Here is a 20,878-nt window from a genome sequence, read left to right on the forward strand (position 1 = left end):
CATCTAGATAGCATTAATGCTTATAATTTTAAGTCTTAGATTTACTCGTATATACTGCCAGTAAAGAGCTGCAGTTATACTCTCGGTATATACGGGTAGTCATGGTTCTTGGAACTATAAGGTAAATACCATCATGTCTAGGCCTCAAGCAAGTCAGGGATTCCATACAATTGCGGTACTTCCATCTAAAGACCCAATTATCAATTTACGAATTTCAGTTTAAATATCAAATTGTATGAATTTTATCACACAATTACCTTTTAGTGCTTCTTAATAAATTTTTGACATATTTGGCTTCTCGGTTGATCCTCATTAGCCAAATAGCTCTGATACTAACTGTAAGATCCCTGTCCCCACCGCACAACAAATTCAGGGGTGCTAGCAGCGGAAGTAGCACTTCTTGCGTCGCGGGGCAGGGTCCCACACTCGGGGCCTCGCCCACGAATATCCGAACAAGAGACTAATCCATCGGTTTTTCCAAAACCGAACCCGAAAAAACTTCCTTTGCCCGGAAAGTACGGGCGATTCCACCAGGAAAACTTTTTCCTAACGTAGTCAAAAACCTTAACTAACTGAGCTCATCTAACCGAACCCGTAAGTCCCATAGTCAGAACAGGGAAAAAGAGTGTACTTGGATCATAGAGACCAATGCTTTTTTCCTCCTTGAGAGGCACAGCCGTTGATTCTTTTCCATAGAACAATTTTTGTCCGAAATTTACTTCATCTATTGAACTAAACAGAAATTGAGTCTCGATTTACGGATCCATTAGTCCAGCCTAACCCCATCCAGTACCATGGGTTAGCTAACCGCCCAACCACTGTAGTGATGGAATCCAATTAGGAATTTGGTTAGGGGGTACCAGGGAAAAGAGTTTCTAGGCCCCCTAGCCGGATGTTCATGCAAACATAAAACTAGTCACACCACTTACACACCCACTATGAAATTGCCTTTTTCTCAGCATCAGCTATCTCTAAAACAATCCTTTAATGAAATCATTGTGTCATTTATCACAATCCTCAAAATCTCTGGTTGAATCCTTATTTCCAATCATTCCTTCACATCGGAGTATCTATGGCATCATTGGCAACCAGAACGCTCACCCCGGTTTCAAAAAACAACTCTTACTCCTTGTTCCAATATCTTCCACGATGCACGTGGGTATCTTCGACGACCCAGAGCCCGAGCACCGTATGGTCAGCACCCTCTAGGATCCTTCGCAGGTCACCTAGCGCTTCACTCATAGGCCGCTTCCTTGGTCCCTCATCCACCGTACTGGAAGCTCACCATTTAATTCGAACCGAGGCTGGTCAAGACCTCGACCGACCATGCTACACGAGACGTCCTCCGTTGACTCTCCGTTAGCTGTAGCAACTTTGTCAGCTAGGTCTCCACGACCTTAATCACAAGACGGTCAAAATGCTTCCCCAGCATTCTTGACATAAAACAGTCATTTACAAACAGGTCACAATTACAGTTTCTATAATGAACTCTCTTCTTTCCACATTATCCCTCATCAGTCCACATTACTTATTCCACATTCCATTCATATGTGTACTCATTGTCATCCAATCACATCATTTTCCATCTCATCACCTCAAATTCATTCACATCACATATCATTTATTCACATCCCAATTCACATGTCATCACATCTCATCCATTTACTCATATCGACGTCACATCATTTCACATACACGTTCGCATTCATTATTCTACATACACATCCACATTCGTACATCCACATCCATACATCCACTTCCACATCTGCATTCATATATACACATCCATACATCCATACATCCACTTTCACATCCGCATTCATATATACACATCCATATCCACATTCATACATCCACATCCATACATCCATTTTCACATCCACATTCATACATCCATATCCACATCCACATCCACATCCATACATCCATTTTCACATCCACATTCACATCCATACATCCATTTTCACATCTATATTCATACATCCATATCCACATCCACATCCATACATCCACATCCACATTCATACATCCATATCCACATCCACATCCATACATCTACATCCCCATTCACATTCATACATCCACATCCATACATCCACATCCACATCCACATCCACATCTACATTCATACATCCACACATCTCCATTCACATTCATACATCCACATCCACATCCATACATCCGTTTCCACATCCACATCCACATCCACATCATCCATTCATCCATCTACATCAACCCACATCATTCACACATCAAACCACATCATCCATACATCAATCTACATTAACCTACATCATTCACACATCAAACCACATCATCCATTCACATCCGATTTCCATGCTGTCATTCATTCACATCCCTTATCATTCAATCATATCACGATTCACATTCCTTCACATCCTATACCGTTCAGTCACATCCTAATTCACACGACATCACGTCCATTCATCCATTTTCATATATCTGATTCATATCACTTCCATCCATCCATTTACATCTATCTGATTCCTATCACATCTCATCACATCTATTTATAGAATGTAAGAGAATTCTAATTTTTTAATATAAAGAATCTTTACGCATCTAATTAGGCATAAAGACAACTTTAGTAGGAATAACACTTTTATAAAAATCCTTTTATGAATCTATTTAGGCATAAATTCAATTTTAAGAAAAACAACACTTTCAAATTAAAAATAAAAATCTTTTATGCATTTTACTATGCATAAATTCTATTTTAATGAGAATAACACTTTCAAAATAAAAAATAAATCTTTTATGCATTTTATTATGCATAAATTCCATTTTAATAAGAATAACACTTTCAAAATAAAAATAAATCTTTTATGCATTTTACTATGCATAAATTCCATTTTAATGAGAATAACACTTTCAAAATAAAAATAAATTCTTTATGCATCTATCTATGCATGAATTCAATTTCAATGAAAATAATACTTTCAAAATAAAAATAAATCTTTTATGCATTTTACTATGCATAAAATCAAAATTGATGAAAATAACTCTTTTGAATTAAAAATAAAATTCTTTATGCATCTATTTATGCATAAAGTCAAAATTGATGAAAATAACTCTTTTGAAATAAAAACAGATTTCGTTATGCATCTTTCTATGCATAAAATCAAAATTGATGAGAATAACACTTTTGGATTAAAATAATTTCTTTATGCATCTTTTCATGCATAAATCCAATTTAGTAGGAATTACACTTTTAGAATAAAAGAATTTCTCTTATGCATCTAATTTATGCATAAAATCTATTTATGATGAAAATCACACTTTTAATATATAAAAAAATCTTTTATGCATGCATATAAATCATTTATGATGAAAATCACTCTTTTAATATAAAAGAATTTTTTTATGCATAAAAATCATTTATGATAAAAATCACACTTTTAATATAAAAATTATCTTTTATGCATATGTTTATGCATACAAATAATTTATGATGAAAATCACTCTTTTAAATATAAAAATTATCTTTTATGCATATGTTTATGCATACAAATCATTTATGATGAAAATCACTCTTTTAATATAAAAGAATTTCTTTTATACATCCATTTATGCATAAAATCATTTATGATAAAAATAACACTTTTATAATCAAATTAACAATTTCAATATGCTTCCTTTCTATGCATAGAATTTAATTCTAAAGAAAGTAACACTTTTTTAATAAAATATTTTTAGTATGCATTTTTCTATACCTAGGATGAAAAATAACACTTTAAGAATACATATATACGATGGGAATTACTCTTTTTGATTTTTTTTTAAAGTAAAACTTATTTTACATAATTTTAGAAAATTTCGCCATAATCTCTTTTGTATGGTTGATCATTTTTTAATTTTTAACTCTCTAAAATTAATTAGAATTTCACCAAGAGAATTTAAATCATTCTAATGTAAACATTTTCTACTCATTTAAGAGAAACATTATGAAAAACTTGATTTTATCCATTAATCATTCATCTAGGATAAAGAATGGTTGGATTTACTAAAGAAGAGAGGGGAATGCCTTTTTTCAATGAGGCATAACATCATATTCATTTTAGATAAGACAAAAATCATAAAAACCATAAAATGAAATAGAAAAGAGAAGAATCTCCAACTTACAAGGAGAATTTGAGAGCTTTCCTTTGGCTTGATGGTTTAAGGGATCTACTCTTGTTTGAAACAAGAGTGGCCACCAATCTTTAGAAGAGGAAAAGGTCAAAAACTAATGAATTATGAGTAAATTCACAGTTTTTGACTCTTGGGAGAAGTAGGGTAACAGTGCAAAAACACTATTAAGCTTCAACAAAGGAGGAGACTTCTATTTATAGGAAAAAGTGAGCCTCTAACCAAGCAAACTGATTCTAAAATTTTCTAGATCAGTTTGGTCAATTTTTGACCATTTTTGGGTCAATTTAGTCCACTTTTTGGATCTAGTTGAAACAGGAGAGAGAAGAGATAAAAATATCTCATTATTTGGGAGTTTAAAACTCTCCCACACATGTGAAATAGGGGCCTCCTTCATGAGGAGAATTCTCCCATACTGAGGTGTCAAAAATGCATCATTTCTTCTAAATATCTCTCTTTTTTAACTATTAACCTTGTCCTTAGTCAACTCTTCATCTTATGTGAGTATTTACTCATTTTTGGAGGATTTTCCTTTTATTCTTTCATTTATCTCCTCCCTACATTTGGATGAATCTTATTGGTCCATAGGAACATTAATTTAAAATTTCGAAAAAATCTTGACCCCTAGGATAAGGCCTCTTGAACAGATTATACTTGATTTCTAATGCACCTTCTGAAAATCTTTTTGAATTTCTATTTTGGGGGAACTTATTTAAATACAAAGAGATATTTTTTCATCCAAAAATATCCAAAATCTAAATAATCTCTCTCTAGAATATTTTCTCTCTCTAGGCCAAAACAGGTAGAAACAAGATCTTTTATATTTTTGAAGAGGGATTTGACTACAGGGGAAGATATTGGACATCCTGAGAGACTGGGGAGGAATCTTACAATCTTCTTCTCTCTCTCTCCTCTCTCTCTATATCTTTATCTCTTGGACACGTGGTTGAGTCTGTCACTACACGCCCCGCTGGGCTTACAGAGAGATGCTGGGATAGATCATTTGTGACCTTGAGAGGAGAGGGGTCGATGTGCCATACCTGCCTCGGACGGGGTGCCCATGAACTATAGTTGAAAACCATCATGGGGAGATCCTTTTCGAGGGCAAGGGGGCAAAGGGGGCAAAGGGGGCAAAGGGCTGCCACACCATGCTCCAAGCCTTCAGAAATCTGATGGGCAGTGAAACAAACACTCGCACATAAAACATTTCAACACCATTGAGGACCTAGAAAAGGAAAACAAACAAGGGGAGCTAGAGTGCTCCTGCAAATAGCACACGGACATCGATTGGCCCCAAAACGCAGTGGCGCCCCTTGCGGTATTTCTTTAATTGATTATAAGAGCTTTGATTACAATAAGGCTGGGAACTCAGCTGTCATAGTAGAACTCCTGAAGCCTGCAAATACCTTGTATCATGGCTTCATATCCACTCGGCATCCACAAACAAGTCCAGCCATTGTTCACATCAAAAGACTCTCACACATTGAGTCCTACATACAGAAGCTTTCTCCCATGATCAGGGCTGCCACCACAACCATCTATAGCCTCTCACCCTATGAACAGCATCACACCCTGACACATCCAGTGCTTCTACATCACAACATAGACTCCCAAACTGTCTCTCAAAAGAGAACTCGCATCACAGCACAGCATACCATACAATCTTCACACCTGTACCAACCTTCTCTACCTTCCAAGGGTACTATCCATCTCTGTCGTGGATTCCCTGTCCCCTGCCCAATCAGTATAGCAAGGTTGTACCAAACATGTGTCCATTCATGTACCTTTTGCCTGCATGTAACCTATCTCCTGGAGAAACCCAAATACATGTTTCCTTGAGAAACTATGGACTTGTTTCCACCTGAAACCAAAGACCTGTATCCCATAAACTATAGGCCTGTTTCCATGAGAAACCCACAGAGACACCATCCAAACACGGTGCCAAAACCAGGGCTGTTTACCACAGAAAAACTCTGTGCTTTTTCCATAACAAAGAGAGAGAGAGAGAAAGGAGCCTCTCGGCTGTCAGGTCGCCAAAGACGTGACGTATGTGTGCGAATGTCCAGAGTAGCAAATCTCCAAGTTCTTCCATTTCCACGTGCTAGAGAGAAAGAGAGAGATGCCTCAGCCCTACACCAACAGACACACACATACACTCTCTCTAAAAACAGCCCCTAAAATCCAATCTCCACGATGCCAATCCCCTCCTCTCACGAAGGGCTTCTCTATATCCTACAAGCTGCACTTGCCCGACCAGCCCCCTCTGCAAACCTGCCCTCTGCTGTCCAGCTGGACCCAACGCTCCCTGCTCAGCCCTCTTGTTTTCTGCAGCCAGTCGCCTGCCTTCCCAAGAGAAAAGCTCCTGTGCACTGTAGCAGCAGCTCGCTCTAGTATGAGAGAGAAAGTGTCCACGTGCTGTTCAGCCCTGTGCGCCTGCAGTCCACAGCCCGTCCAGCAGTAAATTGCAAAGAGAGAGAGAAAGCCTGCGTGCTGCAGCCTGACTGATGCAGTCCAGCACATGCGCCAGCCTTCCCTGCGTGGGAGCGAGAGAGAGAAGTCCCACCTTGTGCTTGCAGCCCCCTGTCGCCAAAAAAGCACACCCATGTAGATGCAGTCGGCGCCTCCAAAAAAAGTGCATGGGCCCCCCATAATAGCATATGGGCCACGATCTCTCCATAAAAGGTGTTCTTTTATTTTTAATGTTTTAAAGCTTTGTCCCCTCTAACCCTTTGTCCCCTTGGGTTATGTGAAAGGACTTTAATTATTTGGCCTCAAACTAGTGTCATTCACACTATCCACCATATCCCCGTGCACACCTGCATACTGTCCAGAGAAAAACACAGGGTCTTGACACTCAAAAAGCAGGAAATCCTTCCTATCCCCCCCCCACCCTAGGGATCCCAAGGGATGGAGGCCGTGGACCATGAGTTCGCCTAAAAGCACCTTGCTTTGTATCAGTGATGCCTAACCCACCCACCGTTATCGGGGGGTTGAATGATGACATTCCATGCCACCTTGGCCTGGGCTGTATGAATGAGCCGTTGTACATGTCCTATGCATGAGAGCAAGGACCCCCTACCTAGGGAAGAGGACACAGTTCTAGTTGAGGTGTAGTGTGAGTGGGACGACGTGCTGGAGGACCACGCACATGCGAAGGGGCTTTTGTTTCTTTTGCCACAAATTTTATTCAAATCTCTCTTTGCCAAGTTCTTTTTTAATTTTTTCCCTGCCCTCATCACCTCATTTGTGCCCATTTTAATCTTATCAGCATAATCTTTGCTCTCGTGGATGGCATGCTGCTAAACTTCTGTGTAAAGCTTCTCACAAAGACTTGTTGCATCACTACCGTGGTGGGGTTGCTGCATTTGCCATAGTAACTAGCTCATGCTGAGACGGATGGACTTTAACCAGTATTTGAGTATTGTGTGAGGATACATGCTGACTTATTTGAAATTTTACCTTAAGCAGGAGGTGATATTGCCCAGTTGGTGGAGGTCCAGCATTGTACAGGAGATGGAATTACTTTTACCATCCATTCGGAATTATCAACTGCAGTGTTTAGTGGTTCCACTTTGGTCACTCATGGTGACACAATTTTATCTCCTGCAGAGAAGGGTTGTGCAATTGTTGTCAAGTTGACTCTAGAGTTCCAGACTAGCTTGTGGGGATTGCAAGGTAATTGACTTTCTTCATAGATTTTATAGCACACGTAATGAAATGTAACTGGTGGTGGTGGGCAAATGCTCTCTCTCTCTCTCTCTCTCTCTCTCTCCCCAACACAAACACACACACAGCTGAACACAAGTTATATGGTAGGGCCGATGTGTGCAGGATGCTCTCTCTCTCTCACATACAGCTGGACACAAGTTATATGGTAGGGCCGATGTGTGTAGGATGCTCTCTCTCTCTCTCTCCCAACACACACACATACAGCTGGACACAAGTTATATGGTAGGGCAGATGTGCGAGATTAGGAGACCTGATTAGATTGTTATACAATAGAGGAGTGTAAATTGAAAAGTTTTCGGTGTTGTTATGGCGTGACATGATTTTAAAAAAAAGACTCTTTGTAAACCGGAAAGAATTTTGCTCATTTTGATCGTATATATATGCTAGGGCGGGTGGAGATGTATGCAGAAATAGAAGCAAAGGCCGTTTTCAAGCGATGGTTGAACATAGCGAGGAGGTTTTGTGAAGATAAGATGGGTTTGGAAAAGGAGCCCTTGTTGAAAGAGGAGGACTTATTTTATGATGTAGAAGACTTGGCACAAGAAGAGGTGATACCAGCAGCAGCAGAACTGAATACAAATTGCATTACTGGTCTTCCAAATAGCCCAAGTTTGATGCATTCCCAGAGAAGATTGCAGGGTTGGTTTGTGCAGAAAGCATGGAGAAACTTCCGTATCGCTGTGCAGAATCATGCCAAATTACAGAAGATTGTGAGAGAGATTCTCTTGTTGAGACGTTCACCTTGGTTCTTTTGTACGGCTTTGACTGCTTTTGGGCTTGGTATCGCCACCGGTTTATGTCTAGCTTCTTTGTATAACAGGCAACTGCATAGGCACAGGTGAAACATTGTATGCTTGCATGTTAAAATTTGCCTAGTCATGAACTAATAAAAGTGATTCATGAAGAGAATTCCTTTCCCTTTTTCTGAAGATGGCTAGGAAGGTATTAGAGGCATCACGGCATAGGAGACGCTGACGAAGATGAGAGAAGGCGACTGCGCTACTTTTGTTGAAAAACATGGACCAACTCTTGCTTAAAGAAAACGCTTGTGAGAGTAGTGTAGGGAGGATCGATCAGGCATGTGGCCCACCATGATCACACTGGCCCCATGAAAATATGCAGTTGTATCCACAAGCACTAAAGAGGCAGCCTATTTATTCTAGCTGAGCTTAGCAGCAGCAGCAGCAGCAGCAGCAACTCCTACACGGTCTAGTGTAGCTTCACCAGGTCCATGCCCAGCTTGCTACCACTCTAGGTTTTCGTACGTTTACCATCTTATTTGCTGAGATATTTTTTTTAAAACTTTGTTTCATATGGCCTTCCATTCCGTTTGGGTGTTCAGCACAAACTCTATTTTCTAGCAGTTATTAATTTCACACATTACTAGCCAACTACATGATGCAGGACTATAGCCAGTAGGGCATCCTCGATGATGTATATATATTTATACATACATACATATAAAACATATATATATATATATATGTGTGTATATATATATACATATGTATGTACATAAAGAAATATAATTATATTTATTTTTTTGTAATGAAGGAATTTTAGTATGCTCATGTACATGGGACATGAGACATGGAGCTTAGGGCATCTTTATGCATGTGGGATTTGGGTCAATGTGACCTTGAGACAATAAAAGGCACATGGCCTATGTACCTTTTAACCTTTTGATCATTTTACATGTGATACATATTACTTTCTTGGAGCTTATGGCCCAAGCTTTCATAGCTGTGTCATGGAACACTTCCTAATATGTCTAGATGCTACTCCCTATGATGAGTGGATCTATGGTGATACTCCCTTCATGAGTGCAATCTTCATGTATTACATTACTTCCTTGGAGCTTATAGACCAAGCTTCCATGGTGACTACTCCCTTGAGCAACACGTGTGAACTCCATGTGATGAGTCCACCCTCTTGGTAAGAGGTTAACCCACTACTTTCTCTCTCTAGGTTCCTCTCGTAGTGATATCAAAGCTTTGCTTAGATCCTTGTTTAAGGAGTGATTAGGGCTTAATTATTTTTGAATTAAAGTTGACATTTTCATATATCATTTACATGAGTTTCATAAATAGATCACTTAGATTTGAGTTTATTATGATTAATTCATAATTAGTACTTAATTTTGTAACCCTAAAAATCCTAATTTCTGCACAGTACCATAACCATCCTAGAGTCATCATTTTATTGCAAAATCTTGAAGGATTTTCTGTTTGGTGAGACAATTTCTATTCATCAACAAATCTTGGGAATCAAAGATCAAGAAAATAAGTTGTTCAAATCTCAAGAGAATTTGGGACTGCATTTCTTGTTCAAATCAAGTCTACAACAAAGATTTGGAGTGCAAACATGGTGTAAGTGCTTAATCTTTATTTCTAGGCAGATCTTATACATCTACTAGCAAAGAAATCATTCTTGTAAAAGAAAGATTGCGAAGAAAAGCTGGACAGAGACATGGCATGTGGAAAAGTAACAATAATACTTGGATCTTGAAATTTCTTGAAGAAACATTGAAGGCCTTGTCAAGAAACAGTGCAGATTGTAGACTTCCTATGCAAATTGGTAAAGAGGTGTACACTTACGTAGTTCTTGGTACAATTTTAAACAAATCCTGATGCAGAGTGTAGATAAGTGAAAAATCTCGGTACAGATTTTTAAAGTTTAAAAGGAAAAGTGTACACAAGTGAAAAGTGTACACAAGTGAAGATTCATCGTAGATTTATGCAAGCTTGCTTTGCAAAAGATCAACATTCAGTTGATCACAACCGAATCTTCACACATTCTTAAGTCTTGGCAGCTGGTCATCGTCCCTGCTAGTCATGCGGTGCAGGGTGTGGAGGAGGGCTCGCTATGTAGCTTATAATCGCCTTCGCTGGTGCAGGCAAGCGCATCACAGCTTTAAGCTTTCTGCTGGAGCTCTGCTTGTGTAAGGCAAGGTACAAGCGATTATATTTGCACTTCAAACTACAGAAAGGCATAGGAGAATCATAATAGTGGAGTGACCAAAGCGCAACTGAAAGAGCTTCTTCTTCTAAGCCTTGTCAAACCTGGCAACATAGAAGAAGCCCAGTGAAGCTCGAACCCTTCGTTGCCTGAGTTGGTCTTCTCTCCAAGCCAACGACCCTTATGAACAAGCAGCCATCACAGAGCTTTGTGAAGCTCTAAGCTCAGCAACAAAAGGGACGTTCATGGTCATCGAGCTCAAAGAGTTCTCAGGGGAAAGATTGGCCTGAGAAGGGGAGAGAGAAAAAAGAAGGGGTGCATATTTTCATTAGATTTTCGGGTTTATTTTTGCCTTTTCACACGTCTCTTTCGTCCTAACCTGTTGGCTTTTCACACTGTGGCCATTTATCTTCCTTGGCCATTGACACATCAACTTTATCACCGCAGTTTGGACATCCAATTACCCCACTTTCCTATCCTTTTTCTATAGATATTGGCCTTCATTTTACTTTTTTTTTTCCTTTACCTTATACCCATTTCTTTGGTTCACCCACACTTTACTTGACCATGAGAATTGCTCCCATGTTTTGGAACATTAGGGTGTTTTGTTCACACACTTTTGGTATTTTATGAGGTGTGTTCCCACACTTTGTATGTTGTGGACATGCTCTTGTACATGGTGCCCATGCATGTGGACATGGAGGCTTTGTTGGCATCGATTTCCATCATTAGGGATTTTGATAGAGTGTTGAGAGATTTGACACTGAGACATCCAACCATCTCTAGAAACTCCTGATAGGTCATGCTCATGGTGAATGTGTAGCAAAGTCACGATGCACTAGAATCCTGGGATGCATGGTCATGATTTGGTGGTGTTGATACATATGGCTACATGGCAAATGATGATCATGATGGTCATTTGTTGGGAGCATTCCGTGAGTCATGGCATGACAATAGGATTGGATCCTTGGAGGACATGTGCCAAGCATGCTTACACATATCATGTGGTGGTGGTCGCATGGGTCTTAATAGCTTCTATGGCTCACGTACGATATCTACTAGCCTCGTCCTATTGATTTCCATTCACCTAGACCAATTCATTCATTGTATTATGATACGGATGATGATGATGATGTATCACACATGCACATGATGATATTGCTACACATCCACATGGATAAAATTGACACGTGCATATGATACATATGATGAAGATATATGTGATATTAATGTGTGCAAGCTATATAGATCATGTGTGATCTCAAATACAGGAATGGCATCGAGCATTGTGGGTGCAGATACTACATTGGCATCGAGCATTATGCCTACCTACCTTCCTAGGGATCATTGGGATACATTAGACGATCATGAGAGCTTGTATGCATTAGACTATCGTAAGGGTCTTCTTCCTGGTGATATTCCTCGATGGTTTTGCTCCCCTGCTTTAGCCCTAAGAATTCGTTCATTTTGATTTCGAAAAAACCAGGGGGACAAAATCTCTTTCTCAAATAGGTTTTAAGGTCGTTCCAGGACTGAGTATTTCTGTCCACTCAGTTGGTGTCACAGTGGTTCTTCCATGCCACCCTAGCTGTTTCCACTATTTTCAGCCTGGCACAAGAGCCATTTTGCTCCGCTCATTGTAGCCTGTGACGTCAAAATATTCTTCCATGGCTTCCACCCATTTCTCCACAGCCTCGCCCAGGTTCTCCCCTTCTCCTTTGAAGGGTCCAAGCTGAGTCCTATGAAGAGCCTTGCGAACATCAGGGTCAAGCTCATCATCTTCAGAGAAAGGGTCTGGCTGACGGCCACGGTTTCCTCGTCTCATGATTCTGCCAAAAATTATATATTATTAAATTTTTATTTTGATATCGTCCACGAGATCTTGGGACTTAAGAGGTTTGGAAAACAATTTCTTAAACAAGACAATGATCTTATTGGAGATCTATGACATATGTCTGATAACAAATTTTTCTTTATCAGTTCCTCCATAAACAATCACTTATACAACACGGAATTTTTCTCCAGAAAACATTTCTTTATTTATATAAAAGTTGCAATATGTACATAGAGTAGCTCGGCTCCAGAATTCAAAATCTCCTCGGAACACGCATAAGACGACGGTACTGTGGGCCATAGCCATGCCCTGATACAAACGTTCACTTACTGACAAGGGAGCTATTATCTTTTCCTTAGGAATAAAGCAACTAAGGAGTCTGTAGACTTGGCAAGAAAGTCTGAAATTCCAAGGCGTTGAATGATATAGAATGACATCATACACCATTTTCAGCTTTAATAGAATCATTGCCAATGAGAGGTTCTGCCTCAGCATTGCACCCCGGTCGCAAGAGGCGTGGACATACTGCCCTGCAAAAACCACTTATGATATCATCTCTCCGCTGGGTCAGGAAAATATAAATCCTCGAAATGGCGTGCAACTCTTGCTTGGCTCGTTCGAGTTGTAGCGGAAGAGATGAGATGCTCAAAGGTGAACGCAATCATATCTTGAGACTGGGTGAGGTCGGGAATACCAGATAAGTATGGAACTTCCATCTATAAAAATAATTTCTTTGATTAAAAATTCTTCATTAAAGAAGCTTACAGAATGAAAATACATTATGAAAAATGCTTTTTCTGAGTTTTTATTATCAATTTTTAATAAGAATTTGTTTATCCTTATTAGCTTTCAACAACACTGATACCAGCTGGTGAAGTCCTCGCCCGCCCGCTCCGGGGCTCCTGCCGGCGGCGGCGGCGGAAGCGGCATTGGCCTCTCGCGCAGGGCGGGGGTCCTGCACACTTGGGACCTCGCCCATGGATTTTCGGGACGAGAGGCTAGCCCAGGGGGCGGTCCCGGAAGACTCCCCTCGCCCGAAAGGCACGGGCGATTCTGCCAGGAAGGGAAAAAATCTTCTAACTAGGAGATTACTCTAACGAGTCAAGTCTTGATTAAATTAAACTGATCTGACCGAACCTGAAGTCACATGGTTAGATCAAGAAGAGACTTGCACTTGGTCCATGGAATCACCGCTTTTTTCCTCATTTCCGAGGCACAGCCGATGATCCCTTCCCACCACAGAATAAGGTCTTCTCAAGATTTAAACTGATTAATCTAACTAATCGTATCTAGTTGTTTCTCAGGAATCCTATGATCCAGCCTAACCCCATCCGGCCCATGGGTTAGCCAACCACCCCCCGACCACTGAATTGGTAGGATTCCTTTATAAAGATTTGATTGGGTTTTTGCCCGGGTACCGAGGAAAAGAGTTCCCAAGCCCCCTAGCTGGCGATTCAGGCATACCACGTACACACCCAATATGAAATTGCCATTTATAACAGATTCGACAAGCTTCTTTAAGACAATCCTTGAAAAAAATCATAATATTTTCGATCATCAATTTCCAAAATTCCAAGTCCAGTGTATTACAAAAATGCATCCTCTGAACTCTCTGTGTTGAAACCAGCTGGCCAACCAACGAGATCCAATATCAAATTTTTGTTCCCAAAAATCTTTCCTTTTTGTCCATCGGACATCTTCCTCGACGTACGCTTGGGTGTCCTAGCGACCGCGAGCCTGTGCATCGCCTGGTCAGAACCCTCTAGGATCCTCCTCCTTAGGTGTCCTAGCACTTCACTCAGGGGCCGCTTCGTCGAACCTCGCCCATCATACTAGAAGTGCATCATTTTAACCATACCGAGGCTGGTCAAGACCTCGACAGGCTTTGTCGCGGGGCGACGTCCCTTGACGACTCCCCGCCAGCTGTTCCAACAAACCTCCTCTTTGAAAAACATAAGCCAAATGCTTCCTCCAACATTCTGGCGTAAAACAGTCCTTTGAATGAAAAATAGAATTTCCAATGCAAGTGAGATTCCAGTTTGAGATCGGTTCTAAAGACCCTTTTTTCCATAATTCCCAGCTCCATAATGAGGATCCTTGATCTCTCATGAGGGTAATCTACCCGTCATTTTATCCATTTATCCAACTAGATTCTTAGTGAGATTGGTCAGGGAAAAACTAGATTAGTTCTGGTAGTCTATTCTTTGGATTTAGTAAAGTGGAATTGGTCAGGGAAAAACTAGATTAGTTCCGGTAGTCTATTCTTTGGATTTAGTAAACTACTAAATTCATTCAGCTTAGTTCTACCAGGATTCCTTTTAACTAAATAACTAGTTTTTGGGTAAATATCCATTTAGTGATTTTACGAATTCAAATATCCAAGATATTCTTTTTCCCACATAAATTCTCAACCTTAATTCATTAAGTAGAATTATGATGGAAATTCATCTTTTGACATTAGAATTTAATTCAAATCCATCTTTTCTTAAATATCATGGAAATTCATCTTTTAACTAAAATATCAATACCTATTTTTTTTAATAAACTTGAAATCCTTCTTTTTCTCATTTCAATGAGTGTAATCCAATTATCATGGGAATTCCTCTTTTCCATAAATCAAATCTATTAAAATTTTTCTTAAAATTTCATTAAAAATAACCATTAATTCCTTTAAGCTAAAAATTCCACCTTTTTCAGGTAAACATTTGAATTCCAATATAGTGGGAATTCCTCTTTTATCTTTTTTTTCATCTATGCAATAAGATAAATTTGACTAAATTTTTCTCTTAAAATTTAAACAAAAATCTCCATTAATTCCTTTGCACTAGGAATTACACTTTCTTTATTTAATTAATTGGATTCCAATATGGTGGAAATTCCTCTTTCATCATAAAAATTTATCTATACAAAAGATAAATTTAACTATATTTTCTCTTAAATTTTAAATAAAAATCTTCATTAATTCCTTTGCACTAGGAATTATACTTTCCTTATTTAAATATTTGAATTTCAATATGGTGGGAATTCCTCTTTCATCATAAAAATTTATCTATAAAAAAAGATCAATTTAACTAAAATCTTTGATAAAATATACATTATTTTAGCATTCTAAATTTTTTGCTCTAAATCATTGGAATACATGGATTTCCAATGTCATGGGGATTACTCTTTTAACATTAAAAAAAATTACTAGAAATTTCTCTTTTTCCTAATTTACTAATTATGCATAAACATAAAAATCAATTTCTCCATGATTACAATGAGAATCATTCAATTAATCTAGGATGATAATTCCTAGAATATAGTAGGAAGTCCTCTTTTCATATTATGAATGAAAATATTTTATGTGTTTATTTTATAAAAATTTTACCATAGCTCCGCTGCTATTACTAATAATTCTCAATTTAATTAAAAGAATAAAGTTTAATATTATTGATATGATTAGAATGACCACTAATTGGATCATTATCCAATTATGGATTGAGTCATAATTTCTCTATGAAATAAATATTATAAAAGCATTAAAAAGCCATTATTTTGGCTTCCAATTAGATAAGCATAGAAATTACTTTTGGATTAGAGAAATGCTTCATGAGAAGCTTCATTTGGATTGAGAATAGGTCATAGGAATGACCTTTCTTTGGGGGAGAGAGAGAGAAGTGCTTAAAAACCATTAAAATTAAGCATAAATAAAAATTTATGTGTTTCTTTATTACAATTCATAAAAGAACTTCAATAGTAATCAAAAGCCATTCAAATTTAAGCTTCAAGCTTGAGAGGGGTTGAGAAGAGTAGCATTTGGAGTTTTAATTAGGAAAAGATAATAATCCACACTTTACCTTCTAAAATGCTTGATTCTTTAGTCACCATAGAGGCCCCCAACCAATCAATTGGTTTGGTATGTTGTAGGAGTCACCAAGGAAGATTGAAGAGAGAGAGAAGCTCCAATCTCTTCAATTTTGTAGAGGTTTTTAGAGGATAATAGAAATTAAGCTTAGTTTAGAGTAATACCGACATAGTTTAATTCACAGATAATAATACAAAGGAATGAGGGTCTATTTATAGGAGAGGGAGGCCACTAACTAAGTCCAACTGAGTTCTAGAATTTTCCAGCTTCAGTTTGACTGAATTTGGACAAGATTTGGACCAGTTTGGCTCCCTTTTTGATTTGGTTTGATTTAGGAGAGAGGAGAGATAAAAATATCCTATTATTTTTGAGTTTTAAACTCATCCAAGCATGTGAAGTAGGTGCCTTGTTGAAGGTCTCCCTTTTCCTTACGCATGTGTCAAAAATGAATGATTACTCCAAAATATCTCATTTTTTATTAATACTTCATAATTTTTAACTAATAAACCTAGTACTTGGTCAACTCTTCATCTTATGTGGGCATTTACTCATTTTTGGGTATTTTTTTATTCTTTGGATTTATCTTGTCCCAACACTTGGATTAATTTTATTGGTCCATAGGAACCTTAATTGGACCATAATTAAAAAAATCAAAAATGTGGACCCGTAGGCTAAGGTCTTCTGAATCAATTTTAATTAATTCCAATTGCACCTTGGAAAATCCATTTTGATTTTTTGTTTCAGGGAAACATTATTTTGATATTTGAAGAAGTAAGATACTTCTTGGTAAGCAAAGGCTCAACCGCATGATAGCAGGGGATAATGGCTTGTGGGAGGAGAGCATGCAAAATGCAGAGGATATGGGCATCCAAGGGTAGCTAACCGTGATGAGATTACAACAAAACCTCAAATAACAAAATAGTTGTAAATGTTTCCCAAGGAAGCGGAGGACCGGCTCACCATCCTAGTGTAGTCGCTTATTGGGCTCTAGCTCGTCGTGTAACTGGGACCAAATCATAGAAGTTTTTGATTAAGAAAAGGGATTATCTAATGCATTTAACTAGGGTATTTTTTCAAAAAATAGAAAAGGTTATCTCTCTCATGTGAGAATGTTTGATGCATTGATTTTGCTACATGAAATATGGATGCAAGATAATGACAAAACCAGTAATATATTCTAGAATTATTGTTAAAAAAACCAAGAGACGTGTTCTCTTGGGATAACCATTTCAAAGTGAGATGTGTTATCTTGGGGATAACCATTTCAAAGTGATTGGTCTGGGGGAACTTGGTATTCCCCCACCTAGGGCAACCAACTCTTGAGAATTTACGGAGCTGAGACAATTGATTATGATGGTTAACCCACCACAAAGCAGGGCGACGAGGGTTCCTTCTAGGATTACAAACCCGAGCTTGATAGGTTTCATGTTAGTGTAGGTGAGTGAGGGGACATTTCACCTTATTAATATATGATAATTTCACTTTATTAATATATGATAATTTCGCCAATGGCGGTTGCAATACCTGGATTGTATGTAACTCGATGCGTTGAAGGATGTTTTTCTAGATTGTGTTGTAATTCAAGTTTATGACTTTAAATGTATTATTTTTTAAATGATTTGTTGGCATGGAGTTCTTAGTGTTAGATGTGTTAGGCTACTCCTCTAGAGATTTCACATTTGGAGACAGTCCTCGTATGATCACTACTCCTAGTTATCATAGCTTTTACCTAGCAATGTTTGTGTTGGGAAAGTTCATGTATTTGAGCAGCCACACATAGTGCATGAGAGTAATATCATTGATGGAGGTAGATCATACCCCTACGGGGATCATGTTTTACTCTGTATGTGTATGTGTAAGTTTGTACACATGTGTGGATGCAGATACATTGTTGGTGTGTGTGTACATGTGTGTGCATGCTCATATGTGTGTACATGTGCATGTATATGTTTTTGGGTATTCTCTTACCTTGTGCAAGTGTAGCAGCTGAGACTTCTTCTCTTTTATTGGGCACTCAGGGCAACATGTGGGGCAGCCCTACAAGTGTAGCCAAGTTGTAGCCAGTCAGCGACGGCGGCGGGTGATGTGGCGCTGCCACGTGGCACAGGCGGCGCTGACGTGGTGGACTGCAAGCTATGGAGGCGGCTGGACTGCAGGGCGATGGCAAGCTAGCGCACGTGAGGCAGCTGCCAGGCAACGTGGTGGTGGCTGATTGCACAGTCATCTGACGTGGCACAGGGCACAGGCCACATGGACTGTAGGCGAGCTGGCGCACACGCAAAGCAAGAGAAAAGCTGCCGAGCAGTTAAACTCAAGAGAAAAAGGCCTTGGGATCAAATCGTAAGAAAAAAAAAGCATGGAATCCCAAAAACGCAATTGCCATGTATTTTTATTTTTTATTTTTAAAGAAGAAGAGTGAAAAGCCTTCGAAGAGTTTATTTTCAATAAAGGAGAGAAAAGCTAGTAGTTTTTTTTTCTAGGGAGAAAAGGTATGCTTTTCACCCCCAAATTTGTATAAAAAGGGGGCCAAGGCTCTTGTATATCCCACAACACAAACTGGGTGAAAGTTCAAGGAGATCTCCTTACTTGATTTTTCTTCTTCTTCTTCCAAGTTTATTGTTCTAGTTCATAAAGAGGCTTAAGTGTGATTAAGTGTGCTCACCGCCCGTCAAGATTAAGTGTGCTCATAAAGAGGCTTAAGTGTGATTAAGTGTGCTCACCGCCCGTCAAGATTCTGAACCGGTTTCATGCCTTGTATCTAAAGAGGGAGGATTAAAATGTAGGCTCACCATCTATGACCTCATATAAGCTCTCTACATCCACTGTTTGTGGCAGAGGTATTTGTGCCTCAGGAGTATCTAGCAAATATGGAGCTGCCGTGTGTATTGCCACCTCGACCTAGTATGCCTTGGTCGTCAAGCTTGTTGCAAAGCTGGAGTGCTCTCTAGAGTGGCACGCGGGAGACAAAGTGTCCCCACAACACTAACAGGCACAGGGTCTTAAGACCCCCTCCAGGAGGGATCAAAGGTAGGGAATGATTTGGGATCACGATGGCACTTTTTGGCTGTCCGATCAGGTGAACTCGGGAACTCAAGGTGGTAAACTTGGGATAGTAAACTTGGGGATCGAATGTGGGGATTAAATCAAGTTCGCGACGCCACTTTTTGGTCGTCGGATCGGCATCAAAAGTGATGTGCCATGTAAATTAGAACCAAAAATTAGCAATGGGTACTTGCTAGAAACTATAGTGTAGGGGTTAATACTTGAATCATACCGCACAAGTCCTGGGTTCAAATCCCCTTTTGCGTATAGTTTTTTTCCCAAAATTTTTCTAAGTCCCAATTCCAACCCAACTTCAAGCCTAGTTTACCCCAAGTTTATGCCCCCGAGTTTACCCGCCGCAATTTATTTAATGCCCCAAGTTTACTTGATCCAACGGCTGAAAAGTGGTGTCCCGATCCCAATTTAATTCCCACTGTCAATCCTCGAGTTTACTACCCCAAGTTTACCTGATCGAACGGCAAAAAGTGCCATCGCGATCCCAAATCATTCCCCACCTTTGATCCCTCGTGGCAAGGGTCTTAAAGACCCCGTGCGATATAGTGCTGAGGGGAGTTTCCTGGGTGGCTCTAGTACTATCGATGTGTACTCCCTAGCTCGTCTGGTGAGGGCATCTAAATCAGTGGCCCCTCGTGGATGACCTTAGTGACCTTAAGGATACCATGATTAGTGATGTGGTTGATGACGCCACTTATCTATCATGTGTGAATACCTTGTAGGTATTCATCAGTGATGATTATGATGATCATACTTCTACTTGTGATCATCATACTTCTACTTGTGATCATCATACACACATAGGGGATTTTACACAAGGATATGGGGTATGGTTTGGATCATGCTTATACACATATTGATGCAGTGGATCATGGTTTGAATTTTATACATGAGGATATGGTGCATGGTTTGGATCATGCTTATACACATATTGATGCAGTGGATCATGCCTTCGATTGAGCAATGCTACATGGGACGATGGCATGGATTCACATTTGATCTTGCTTGATCTTGACTTAGGTTGGTTAGTGGTGTTCCATAAATCCCAAGAGGATGGCATTCCTGTAAGTTGATGTGTCACTTGGGGAACACCAAGAAAGGCTTTCAAGCATGTTCCTATGGCTTCCATGATTGTCAACACGATCCTATTTTCTTTGGAGCCGAAACGTTTATCTTTGGGTGCACCATATGTCATTTGAGATGTATGGTATTACATGGCATACCACTCAAATGCACATGTGATAGATCTTGGGCTTCGCCTACACAATGGTTCTTTTATACTAGGAGCATTCGACATTCTAGCT

General features: G+C 39.2%; 1 protein-coding gene across 1 annotated transcript in view; it reads left to right on the plus strand.

Moving 5' to 3' along the window:
- The window catches only part of LOC147618738 (uncharacterized), a 48,376-nt gene extending 39,534 nt beyond the window's left edge, over positions 1 to 8,842 (plus strand). The window contains exons 3-4 of the mRNA XM_086774473.1: positions 7,618 to 7,824; positions 8,266 to 8,842. Coding sequence (XP_086630599.1) covers positions 7,618 to 7,824; positions 8,266 to 8,720 — 662 coding nt within the window. The 3' untranslated portion in view covers positions 8,721 to 8,842. The remainder of the gene's footprint in view (positions 1 to 7,617; positions 7,825 to 8,265) is intronic.
- Positions 8,843 to 20,878: the final 12,036 nt, after the last annotated feature.

This window comes from Cibotium barometz, chromosome 34, assembly GCF_041138505.1.
Source record: "Cibotium barometz isolate CiBa-2024 chromosome 34, ASM4113850v1, whole genome shotgun sequence".
Classification (NCBI taxonomy): Eukaryota; Viridiplantae; Streptophyta; class Polypodiopsida; order Cyatheales; family Cibotiaceae; genus Cibotium; species Cibotium barometz.